The sequence below is a fragment of the Neopelma chrysocephalum genome, unplaced genomic scaffold (assembly GCF_003984885.1).
Source record: "Neopelma chrysocephalum unplaced genomic scaffold, ASM398488v2 Primary Assembly neopelma1_182521, whole genome shotgun sequence".
NCBI classification, from domain to species: domain Eukaryota; kingdom Metazoa; phylum Chordata; class Aves; order Passeriformes; family Pipridae; genus Neopelma; species Neopelma chrysocephalum.
In genome coordinates, this window is record NW_020938022.1 from 16,257 (window position 1) to 28,839 (window position 12,583).

Below are 12,583 nucleotides of genomic sequence, written 5' to 3' on the forward strand. Positions count from 1 at the left end.
GCCGCGTGGAGCCGTGCCCCGCCCCGCCGCACCGGCCGCTAACGGGCGGTTAACGCGCCGTTAAAAGGCTCCCGCAGGCCGCCGCCGCGCTGCGAGGTGGCTGTGAGGGGTGAGGGGGGTGGGCGGGGCCTTGGCTGGCGGCGAAGCCACGCCCGCCGATGCGCGCGCGCGCCGGAAGTCTCGCGAGAGCTCCGGGGGCGGGGGGGCGCAGCCGCGGGCGCAGCAGCAATGGCGGCGGCGGCCGCGGCCGTGTGAGGGAGGGCCAGGGCGGCCCGGCCCCGCCGCCGCCCCCAGCGCACGGCCCCCCCGGCCGCCACACCGGCCCCGGCACCGGCCACGCCACCGGCACCAGCACCCCGACATGAAGGCGGCGCCGGGCGGCGCCGAGGGTGAGTGAGTGAGTGCGTGCGGCGCGGGAGTGCCCTGTGAGGGGACGGGGGATCGAGGCGCCGGGTCTGAGGAGCCACGGGCTGAGGTGTCGCCCTGCAAGGCGTGGGGAGCGAGGGTCGCAAAGGTGTGAGCGGTCTGGGGGTTCTCTGTGAGCGGGGCTGGTTAGGAAAGAGGAGGAGGAGAGGGAACCCCGTGAACCCACACCCACAGCCATACAAATATCCTATTTGAGAGGGCAGCCCCCCAGTCCGTACAAATCTCGCAAATACTCATACAAATATCCCGCTGGAGAGGCGACCCCGTCAATATATACAAACATCCCGAACACCCATACAAATATCCCGTTTGAAAGGGGATCCTATCAATATATACAAATATATGAAATACTCATGCAAATACCCCATTTGAGAGGGGATTCCATCAATACGTACAAATAAATATCCGTACAAATGCCTCATTTGAGAGGGGGTTCCATCAATCCATACAAATATGTCAAATATCTGTAGAAATACCCAGTTGGAGAGGGGATCCCACTGATCCACACAAACATCTCCAAACCCACCTCGGCCCTGAGGCCTGGGGATAAATCAGCAGCAGATAAATTTATTTGAAATCGTCTTTAGCCTAAAGGTGGGAGGTGTTTTGTAAAACCTCCAGCGTTGCCTCGTGCCCTTCCCTGACTGTTCCTGTCCCCCAGAGGCGGAGAAGCTGAACAAGATGAGCTCCCTCCTGGAGAGGCTCCACGCCAAGTACAGCCAGAACAGGCCCTGGACAGAGACCATGAAGCTGGTCCGGCAGGTCATGGTGAGGATTCCCAGGCTCTGGTTTCTTTTTGTGGTGGCTTCTCAGATCTCCTCGACGTGTTTCTGTTTTGCCCAAGATTTTCACTCCCTCCTGGGTCACTGGGGTTGAGGGATGTCACTCCTTGCAGGGCACAGGGGAGGGAGGAATGTCCAAGCCTTCCCTGCTTGATGAGCCTTTGCTTTGCTAATTACGCATTAATTTTCAGCTCAGTGCCAGGAAAAGGGTCAAACTTGTTTTTTTTATTTGCTGTTTCAGGATACTGTTTTGTAGAACAATTTGCTCCCTGTTCAGTGATATCAAACACTCAGTGTTGGCTTAGTCAAAAGTTAGTTTGAAGTATTATTAGTTTGAAAAACTATTAGTTTGAAATATTAGTCTCTGGGAGTAAGGGGGGGAAGGAGGAGCAGGAGGCAAGGGAGAGCTCCAGCAAAGCCCTTTGCACATATCCAGGTGCTAAAAGTGTGCCTGGCTCCTTATTTCTCTGTCCTCTCTCTTATAACTCTGAGTTTAGACCTGTTAAAAGTTGCTACAATCTGTTCTTCCAGCTGAGCAAGTTGCCAGAAAGCAAATAAATCACTTCCAGGCCTCCCTCTGTTACCTGCTCCCAAAGCAGGTACTGTCTCCTACAAGAATCAAGAGAATATGATTTGGGGATGAAATCTAACCTGCTTTTAGTTACCTCAATAAACCTGACTTGGCTGCATGAAAGTTGCAATAATTCCCACTTCCTGAGGAACACACAAAAATGACCTTTTTTCTTCTTCTTTGTGACCAAGGAAAAACGAGTTGTGCTGAACTCGGGGGGGCACCAGCACCTGGTGAGCTGCTTGGAGACGCTGCAGAAGGCCCTGAAAGGTTGGTGTGTCCTCTGGGTGGTGAAATCCTGTGGGAATGCTCCATAAAAACACCCAGGGCGCTGCTGGCACATCTCCTGGTGCTCATGTGAACATCAGCACACCGAGCTCAGAGCCAGGCAGGACCAGGCAGGATTGGCTGTGCTGCCTTTATTGGGAAAATCCTCTCTTTGCCCAGAGAAGCTGTGGCTGCCCCATCCCTGGAAGTGTCCAAGGTCAGGCTGGACAGGGCTTGGAGCAACCTGGGCTAGTGGAAGGTCTCCCTGCCCATGGCAGGGGGTGGGACTGGATGGGTTTTAAGGTACAGGGAATTTTTAATCCATCCCTGGATTCCGCTTGCAGCAGAAGTTCCCTTCTCTCTGTGCAGTTTGAGACGGTTTTGCTCTCTCTGTGCGGGTGGTTCTGCCTGTACTGGAGCACAGATCCTCTGTAGCTGCACGTGGGAAGGAGTGAGGGACTGACTGGTTGGGATTGGGTTTATTTCTGATTTATTCCTCTGGGAACATCAGTTCATCACAGTGAGCCCTGTTTCTGTTCTCTCCCCAGTCTCATCCCTACCTGCCATGACCGACCGCCTGGAGTCCATCGCCAGGCAGAGCGGGTGGGTCCCCCTGAGCTCCTGGGCAAGACCTTCCCTGCTTCCCTGCCCACACCAGCCCCTCCTGCTGCTGCTGGGACTTGAGGGGTTCATGTGCATCTCACAGCAATCTCTGTTCTGTTTTCTCTGGAAAGCCTGGGATCCCACCTCAGCGCCAACGGCACCGAGTGCTACATCACCTCGGACATGTTCTACGTGGAAGTGCAGCTGGATCCCACCGGGCTGCTCTGTGATGTCAAGGTGGCCCACCATGGAGAAAACCCCGTGGTGGGTATTCCCTGGAAAGAGGGTGGAAATGCCTTTGTGGTTTTGGGATTGCCATTCACCTCCCTTTCAGGAAACGGGTTGTATTTAATGTTCCCCAACACCTGGAGTTACACCTTTGCTGCTCGTTCTGGTGGGAAGTAAAGTCCTCCATGGAGTAGTTTGCTCCTGTGGGATAATCTGATTGATGTACAGTGTGGATTTATAGCTGGGAAAGTTATTTGAGGAAGTTCTTTCTGTGATTCTGAGAATTTTGTGGATGTTATCGCCGTGTTTCTGAGGAAAGGAAAGGGAAATTAATGGAATGGAAAGTACTAAAAGGGGGAATGCTGGAAGAAAATGGCTTTATTGCCCTTTTGCACATGGAGGAGAGTTTGAACTTGGTATTAAATTGGCCTCTTCTGACAACAGGCCATCTTTAATTTCTACATAAAGTCATAGATTTCCAGCTTAAGGCTTCACAATTTGAAAAGTTTATTTCAGGTAAACCATTTAAGAGGAAATATTCTTGCTTGAATTTGTCCCAGTGGGGCTTAACGAGCAGAACTAGAACCAGAGCAAGGTGTGGTTGTGAGCGTTGGGTTGTTCCTCGGGGAGAGCTGGTGCTCAAGAATTTTACTCTCCTGAGATTTTCCAGTTGCTGTGCTGCACAAAACCTGAAATCACTGCATCTCACACTGATATCCCTGTTCTTTCTTTCCTTTCCAGAGCTGTCCAGAACTGGTGCAGCACCTGAGGTGAGTAACAAGGTTTGGTGGTTGTGTTTTCTGACAGGTTTCTCTTTGCTGGGGTGATCTGATGGTGTTTTCTGTCTGGAAACACAAAGTGTTTCGTAACTGCTCCTTCCCCACAAAGTCTCTCCCCTTCTCCAGGGGTTTTGCTGGCTTTGATTCAGATCCTTGTGATTCTGGCTGCTCTGCAAGGTGTCTCCAAAGCCACAGCAGGGCTTTAACACTGAATCGTTTAAAGGACACATTTTGTAGCTTTTATGTAGCAAAAGTCTCTTGTGATGTGGCTTTGTATTAACAACTCTTTGTGTAAAAACCCCTTCTCTGTTACAAATTTGAATACTTGGTAACTTTCCCTCCCTTTTCCTTTCAGAGAGAAAAATTTTGATGAGTTTTCTAAACATCTGAGGGGGCTCGTGAACCTGTACAAGCTGCCAGGAGAGAAGTGAGTCTGGAATGTATTTATATCCCCATACATAAAATCAAACATACCTAGACTACATTTATTTGTATCCATATATATAAAAAGAAACAAACTTCCAAGCTGTAGGTGTGCACTGCTCAGTTCAAGTTTTCTTATGTTGTTCTGTTGTTGTTTTTTCTTTTTCCTCAGCAAACTTAAAACTAAAATGTACTTGGCTCTGCAGTCCCTGGAGTTGGATCTCCAAAAGATGGCTGGGATGTATTGGTAAGGATGGGTGGGTTTTATGTGTATAAATGAGTGCTCAGGGCTCTGAGAAACTCCTTTTTAACTGCAAAATTCAATTGAAAGAGAGTCTAAAAGGCAAAGTAAAAAGTTTGTAAACAGATAGATTCCCAAGAGACTGGGAAACTTCTGACCATGTTTCACTGCTGTAGGTTTGGTGGATAAACCAGCCATGCTCTAGAGAGTAAAGCAGCTTTTGTCCTGGCTGTAACAGTGTAAAGTTTAGAATCAGTCCCTCTGTGGGACCCAGAAATGTGTATTTTGAGCTAAAATCTTGGACTCAGCACGCGGATTTTGGCTTGTTACAGACTGATTTCCTCTCTTGCAGGCAAGCCACCAATGCCAACCCCCTCGACAAGATTCTCCATGGCAGTGTTGGTTATCTCACCCCCAGGAGTGGAGGTACCTGTGATTGACACTTAAAAAAGGAATTAATTAAAATTCCCTTACTCGGGGCCCCTTTTGTGGCTGTTGGTTTCACACGAACTGATGGCAGAGCTAGAAAATAATAATAATAATAATCAAACTAAAAGGGGGACGAAGTAGTTGAGTGTTTGTGTGGTCTTGGGGGTCAGCAGTGACCAGGTTGATTGTCAGGATGCCTGACCAGAAGCTCCTGTCCCCCAGGTCTGCTGATGAACCTCAAATATTACGTGTCCCCCTACGATTTGTTTGAGGACGGCACCGGAGCCCCCGTGATCCTGCACGAGAACAATGGTAGGTCAGCTCTGCCAGTGGGGTGGGCTCCTGCTGCCTGAGGGAGAGGAGGAGGAGGAAGCACTGGGTCACCCTGGAATATGGGATAGTCACAGCTTGGCTTACTGAGGATGCAGGTTTAGTGAGCCTGGGTGTAAATGCTGGCCCAGGCCACCATTGTCTTGAACCTTGTGGCTGTGCTGGAGGTAGAACTGGGCTCCTGATGGGGTGACAGTCTGCAGGCAGAGCCTTTTCGTTAGGCAGAATCTCATTTTAAAATAGAGTAATCCTTTGAAACTGCACAGCCAGTGTCTCAGCTCTGTGCTCTCTCAGATCTAAAGTGGTTCTCCTTCAGTCACTGAACTTTACTTCCATATTACAGAGTGAATCAGGCACAGGATGTGATCCTTGGGATGTCCTGGGCAGGGCCAGGAGTTGAACTCAATGATCCTGATGGGTCACCTCCAACTCAGGATGTTCTGTGATTCCATGATTTAATTTGTTACTGGAATAGAAACATAGAATCACACGGAATGCTTTAGGTTGGAAGTAACTTAGAGCCCATCCAGTCCCACCTCCTGCTATTCCAGCTTCCACTAGACCAGGTTTCTCCAAACTCCGTCCATCCTGGCCTTGGACTCTTCCAGCAATGGAGAGTTAATTTAATTAATGAACTATTTAATATATAAAACTTGCATTGGTGTTTTTTCCCATCAGCTCACGTTACAGTTGGGTTCTTTCCCTGTTCCCCCTGCAGTTCCTCGCTCGCTGGGTATGAACGTGTCCGTGACAGTCGAGGGCACCATGACCATGCACAAGCTTCCCATTGCTCCCCTGATCATGGGCTCCCACCCCGTGGACAGCAAAGGGTAAGGGCAGGACAGGAGTCCCACACTCCATCCTCAGCTGCAGTCAGAGAGGGGAGGTGGCTGCATTATATAAATTATGTATGTGCTGTCTCTGAGCCAAGAAACACCTATTTCAGGACTCTGACGTGCTTTGGAGCAGTGTCTTTGTTTTTAATGTGTCTTTGAGCAAACATAAACACCGTGTCAGGTGTTCACAGCAGAAGCCAGAGCTGTGCCCTGCTCCTAATCCAACCTGTTGTCCCCCCCACTGTCCCAGGACCCCGTCCTTCTCCTCCATCACCAGTGCCAACAGCGTGGATCTACCGGCCTGTTTCTTCCTGAAGTTCCCGCGTCCCATCCCGGTGTCTCGAGCTTTCATCCAGAAACTTCAGAGCTGCACAGGTGGGTTGCAGACCTGTCAAGACACATCCCTGGGGGGTTTTATGGATGTTTCCCTGGTTTCTGTCCAAAAGTGCTGCTGATTCCTAACGTGTGCCGGGGGATTTGCTCGAGGTTTCGTGGTGTTCGCGGCAAAACCCGGACGGGCTTCCCGGTGTCTCTTCCTGGCTCCTGCCGTCACTCTGTGCCCTCTTGTCCCCTCAGGGATCCCGCTGTTTGACACCCCACCCACGTTTGTTCCCCTGTACGAGCTGATCACGCAGTTTGAGCTCTCCAAGGAGGTCGATCCCCTGCCCTTGAACCACAACATGCGCTTCTACGCCGTAAGTGTGCTGTCACACAGCCTGGGACACCCGGGGCAGCATTCGGGGGGGTTCAGCTGCTTCAGGTGTCTTCTGAGTAAGGTAAAGGAAATTGGTTCAGCATTTATTAATGATGAGCTGTCCATTATTAACCTGAGCTATCCAAGCATTAGGATTCGGGTACAGGCCCTGGCACAGGTTGCCCAGAGAAGCTGTTGCTGCCCCTGGATCCCTGGAAGTGTCCAAGGCGAGGTTGGACAGAGCTTGGAGCAACCTGGGCTGGTGGGAGGTGTCCCTACCCATGGCAGGGGGTGGAACTGATGGGCTTTAAGGTCCTTTCCAACCCAAACCATTCCATAATGACCATAGTAATTAGGAAAATTAGGTGATGAGAAATGCTTTGCTGTCGGGGTGCAGCTGCAGGGAGGAGAGCAGAGGTGTGGGGCTGAGCCTTCCCAGGATCTGTCCCTTCCTCTTGTCCAGGCTGAGGTGTGTTGCTGAATGAATTGCATCAGCCTGGGAGAAATCCTGATTCTTAAATTTATCTCCTGTCAACTCCAGAGGATTCTCCCCTTGGAAGGGCTGCCATACCATGTGAAGCTGTTTTAGTGGGAACAGTGAATGCTGTTGGGCAGTTCCACTTCTGAGCAGCCAAAATCACGTTTTCCTTGTTCAAATTGGAAGGAAAACATTCTCATTGTTTGTCCCTTTCAGCCAGAAAGGTGGTTTGGTGTCACTGGGATCTGGACGCTGCTCTGTCCTTCTAAATGTCCATTATCCCCTTCCACCCAGTTGGAGTAAAGCCCAAATTGTCTGTCAGGCTCTTCCAGGACAGCAGCACTGTTACTTCCTGAACAAGGACGCCCCTCTCCCGGATGGAAGGAGCCTCCAGGGCACTCTGATCAGTAAAATCGCCTTCCAGCACCCGGGCAGGGTTCCCCTCATCCTCAACCTCATCAGGCACCAGGTGGCCTACAACACCCTCATCGGCAGCTGCGTCAAGAGGACAGTCCTCAAGGAAGGTGGGTGCCACAGCCACTGGGACCTGATGTGGGGATCATAAACCCTGGGTGCTTTTCCCAGATGCAGGAATAAAAAATGAGGTCTGAGCTGCTTGCCTTATTTTTTTTTCCCCTGGTTCATCTCCCACGTTCCCTCAGTTACCAGTTCCCGTGTCTTTCAGATTCTCCCGGGATCCTGCAGTTTGAGGTTTGCCCTCTCTCCGACTCCTGTTTCAGTGTCTCCTTCCAGCACCCCGTGAACGACTCCCTGGTGTGTGGTAAGTGGGCTCAGTGACACCAGGAGGGGGTTTTTGGGAAGGCTGGCAGGGTCTCCTTGCCCTGTGTGCGGGACTCTGATCTCTCCCAAACTCTCTCTTCCAGTGGTGATGGATGTGCAGGACTCCACCCACGTGAACTGTAAGCTGTACAAGGGGCTGTCTGATGCCCTTATCTGTACAGATGATTTCATTGCCAAAGTTGTTCAAAGGTAAGCTGGAATCCTGTCCCTCCTCGCATTCCCAGTCCCACAGATGAGCTCTCTCTGCCTTGTGTTTATCCAGCACTTTTGGAGCTGTTCTGTGGGTGGGTGGTTGGAAGAGAGGAAAGCTCAGAGCCCTCCTGAAAATTCCATCCCAGGCGTCAACCTGTAGCTGATTATTTTTGAGTTGGTTGTTGGCACAGGACTTTTATCGGGGTTCCTCCACCTCAGCCACGTTCAGAACAGAGCAGGACATTCCCAGGGCAAGGACAGCTGTTAAAGTGTCACCTTTGGAGTGAGAAGAGCTGGTTTTGCTTTCAGCACGTTATAGATTTGTCCTCCCTGAGTAGAATGTGGTGGTATCATTGATTTTTGATCAATGATCTAGTGGAAGGTGACCCTGCCCATTGCAGGGGGTGGAACTGGGTGGGCTTTAAGGTCCCTTCAGACCCAAACCATTCCATGATGGTCTGATTGCATCCTGTGCTTTTGAACTACAAGATGATGATCTCTCAGCTATTAGTTGTTGGAGTTAATTGGTTCTCTGTGATTGCAAGGAGGTGCATAAAGGCACGGGTGTCTCCTGGCTGGGTAAGTGTGGTGGGATAAGTATAAATCCAAGCAGAACAGGAGGACATTGACCTGCTGTGGACCCCTGGACCTGCTGCTCTGCTGTGCAAGCCCCACAGTGGTTGTTTTGTGGCTGGTGAAGGTGCAAAGCCCTGCAGTGCCCTTGGCTGACCCCTTGCTGTGTGTTGCAGGTGCATGTCCATCCCCGTGACCATGAGGGCGATCCGTAGGAAAGCAGAAACCATTCAAGCCGACACCCCAGCCCTGTCCCTCATTGCAGAGACAGTGGAAGACATGGTGAAGAAAAACCTGCCCCCCGCCAGCAGCCCAGGGTATGGCATGACCACAGGCAGCAACCCAATGAGCGGGACCACCACCCCAACCAACACTTTTCCTGGGGGGCCCATCACTACTTTGTTTAACATGAGCATAAGCATGAAAGAGAGGCATGACTCGGTGGGCCATGGGGAGGACTTCAGCAAAGTGTCTCAGAACCCTATTCTCACTAGTTTGTTGCAGATCACAGGGAATGTGGGGTCAACCCTTGGCTCAAGTCCGACCCCCCCCCACCACACACCACCACCAGTATCCTCACCAGCCAGCAACACCAAGAACCACCCCATGCTCATGAACCTCCTTAAGGAGAATCCCCCTCAGGATTTCTCCACCCTGTACGGGAGCAGCCCCCTGGAAAGGCAGAACTCTTCCTCTGGCTCCCCCAGGATGGAGATGGGCCCCGGGGGGAATAAGCAAAAGAAAAAAAAATCCCGCGTGCCGGCCGACAAGCCCAAGCACCAGACTGAGGACGATTTCCAGAGGGAGCTCTTCTCCATGGACGTTGACTCCCAGAACCCCATTTTTGACGTGAACATGACCGCAGACACCCTGGACACCCCCCACATTACTCCAGCCCCCAGCCAGTGCAGCACTCCTCCCGCCACCTACCCCCAGGCGCTGCCCCACGCCCAGCCCAGCATCCAGAGGATGGTCCGTCTGTCCAGCTCCGACAGCATCGGGGCCGACGTCACCGACATCCTCTCCGACATAGCGGAGGAGGCCTCCAAGCTGCCCCCCAGCACCGAGGACTGCCCGCCCATGGGGACTCCGGTCCGAGACTCCTCTAGTTCAGGACATTCACAAAGTGCCCTCTTTGACCCCGATGTGTTTCAGGCCAACAGCAGTGAGAACCCCTACACAGACCCCGCAGACCTGATCGCTGACGCCGCTGTGAGCCCCAACAGCGACTCCTCCAACCACTTCTTCCCAGACGGAGTAGATTTCAACCCTGACTTGCTCAACAGTCAGAGCCAGAGCGGTTTTGGGGAGGAGTACTTTGATGAGAGCAGTCAGAGTGGAGACACTGATGATTTCAAGGGCTATGCATCCCAGGCTCTAACTAACTTAGGGGTGCAGGTCCTGGGGGCTGACGGGGGGGAAAATAAATTTAAGGGGAGCAATCCATCGGACACGGTGGATTTCAGTATTATTGCAGCTGCCAGCAAAGCTCTGGGCTCCTCGGACATCATGGAGCACCACAGTGGAGGTCAGAGCCCCTTGCTGAACACAGGGGATCTGGGAAAGGAAAAGTCTCAGAAACGGGTAAAGGAAGGCAACGGGTCTGGGAGTGCCATGGCAGGGGCAGGGATAGATGGGAAGCCAGGGAAGCGCAGCCGGACACCATCCAGTGACGGGAAAAGTAAGGAGAAACTTCCGAAGCGGAAGAAGCAGGAGACGGATGGGAAATCTCCATCTCACAGCTCATCAAACAGGCCCTTCACGCCACCGGCCAGCACAGGTGGGTCCAAATCTCCAGGGAGTTCAGGCAGATCTCAGACTCCTCCCGGGGTGGCCACTCCCCCTATTCCAAAAATAACCATCCAGATCCCCAAAGGAACAGTGACTGTTGGCAAACCATCGTCGCACGGCCAGTACACGAGCAGTGGTTCTGTCACCTCCTCCAGCAGCAAAAGCCATCACAGCCATTCTTCCTCCTCCTCCTCTTCTTCCTCCTCTTCAACCTCAGGCAAAATTAAAAGCAAATCAGAAGGGTCTTCTGGCTCGAAGATGAGCAGCAGCCTCTACTCTGGCCAGGGCGGCTCCGGGTCGGGTCAGTCCAAGGGCTCGGCCCAGTCGGTGGGAAAACCGGGATCCTCCCCCATCACCAAGCACGGCCTCAGCACCGGCTCTGGCAGCACCAAGATGAAACCTCAAGGAAAGCCATCGTCGCTCATGAACCCTTCCATGAGCAAACCCAACATCTCCCCGTCCCACTCGCGGCCCTCGGGGGGCTCTGACAAACTTGCCTCTCCCATGAAGCCCGTCCCAGGCACTCCCCCGTCATCTAAAGCGAAGTCCCCCATCAGTTCAGGCTCTGGTGGGTCCCACATGTCCGGGACCGGGTCAGGCTCGAGCATGAAATCCTCTTCAGGAATGGGATCCTCTGGGTCCATGTCGCAGAAACCGCCTCCCTCATCAAATTCCTCCACGGCATCTTCCTCTTCCTTTTCGTCCAGCGGGTCTTCCATGTCCTCCTCCCAGAACCAGCATGGAAGCTCCAAGGGCAAGTCTCCAAGCAGGAACAAGAAGCCCTCCCTGACTGCAGTCATAGACAAGCTGAAGCACGGGGTGGTCACCAGTGGGCCCGGCGGGGACGACCCCATGGACGGACAGATGGGGCCCAGCTCCAATTCCTCAGGCCATGCCATGTCCTCCAAACACAACATGTCTGGGGGGGAGTTCCAGGGCAAACGGGAGAAGAGCGACAAGGAGAAATCCAAGGTCTCTGTTTCCGGAGGGTCCGGCGACTCCTCCAAGAAGAACTCGGACTCCAAAAGCGTCGGGAGCACCGGGGTGGCCAAAATCATCATCAGCAAACACGACGGTGGCTCCCCCAGCATCAAGGCCAAAGTCACCCTGCAGAAACCCGGGGAGGGCGGCGGGGACGGGCTCAGGCCCCAGATGGCCTCGTCCAAAAGCTACGGGTCCCCCCTGATCAGCGGGTCCACCCCCAAGCACGAGCGCTGCTCCCCCAGCCACAGCAAATCCCCGGCCTACACCCCCCAGAACATCGACAGCGAGAGCGAGTCCGGCTCCTCCATCGCCGAGAAGTCCTACCAGAACAGCCCCAGCTCCGACGACGGCATCCGGCCCCTGCCCGAGTACAGCGCCGAGAAGCACAAGAAGCACAAAAAGGAGAAGAAGAAAGTGAAGGACAAAGACCGGGACAGAGAGAGGGACCGGGACAAGGACAGGGACAAGAAGAAGTCCCACGGGATGAAGCCGGAGAGCTGGTCCAAGTCCCCGATCTCGGCGGAGCAGCCGCTCTCCATGGCCGGCAGCGCCATCCTGGCGGCCGAGAGGCCGTCCCGGGCCAGCCCCGAGTTCCTCATCGGGGAGGAGGATGATGATCTCATGGATGTGGCTCTAATTGGCAATTAGTTCTCTGACAGGAGCTGTCTGCAGGGTCCTGGGGGGGAAGGAAGGAAGGAAGGAAGGATCCGTCCCAAACCCGCCATGGGTGCGTGTTTGGAGAGGGGAAAAAAAAGTATTTCCGAGGTATTTCCAAGATTTTCAGATCTCTGAAGTCTGAGCAGAAGGTGTGAGTGCCAGCACCTGCGGGCACTTCCACTCATCCTGAATTTTACAAGTATTATCATCCCACTGGTGGAGTCCTGGGGGTGAAGCTGATGGTGGGGATGTGGGAGCAGCCCCCAAACTGGGGCCAACACAGACATAGGCTGGTCTGGGACATCCCAGTCCCTCTGCCCTCATCCCATTCAGGAGAAGTTCCTTTTGGATGTAGGAAGTTTTAAAGCTGTTATTTTAGGAAATGTTTTAGGGGTTGGGTTTTATTCTTTGGAAGAAGGAAAACCATAAGGGTTTTAATTTATTTAGGCTCTGCGTCCTCCTGGAGATCAGGATTTTATCCCAGGTCACAGCACTGAA

General features: G+C 52.9%; 1 protein-coding gene across 1 annotated transcript; it reads left to right on the forward strand.

Moving 5' to 3' along the window:
* The first annotated feature begins 304 nt into the window (after positions 1–304).
* LOC113962548 (mediator of RNA polymerase II transcription subunit 1) lies at positions 305–12,330 on the forward strand. Its single transcript, XM_027673313.1, has 17 exons — positions 305–389; positions 1,088–1,194; positions 1,971–2,049; positions 2,595–2,649; positions 2,781–2,913; positions 3,619–3,647; positions 4,012–4,083; positions 4,252–4,326; positions 4,673–4,746; positions 4,972–5,061; positions 5,798–5,909; positions 6,166–6,290; positions 6,492–6,610; positions 7,410–7,611; positions 7,773–7,868; positions 7,972–8,077; positions 8,830–12,330. Exons 1-17 carry the CDS (start codon positions 362–364, stop codon positions 12,074–12,076), a joined length of 4,749 nt encoding a protein of 1,582 aa, XP_027529114.1. The 5' UTR covers positions 305–361; the 3' UTR covers positions 12,077–12,330.
* Positions 12,331–12,583: the final 253 nt, after the last annotated feature.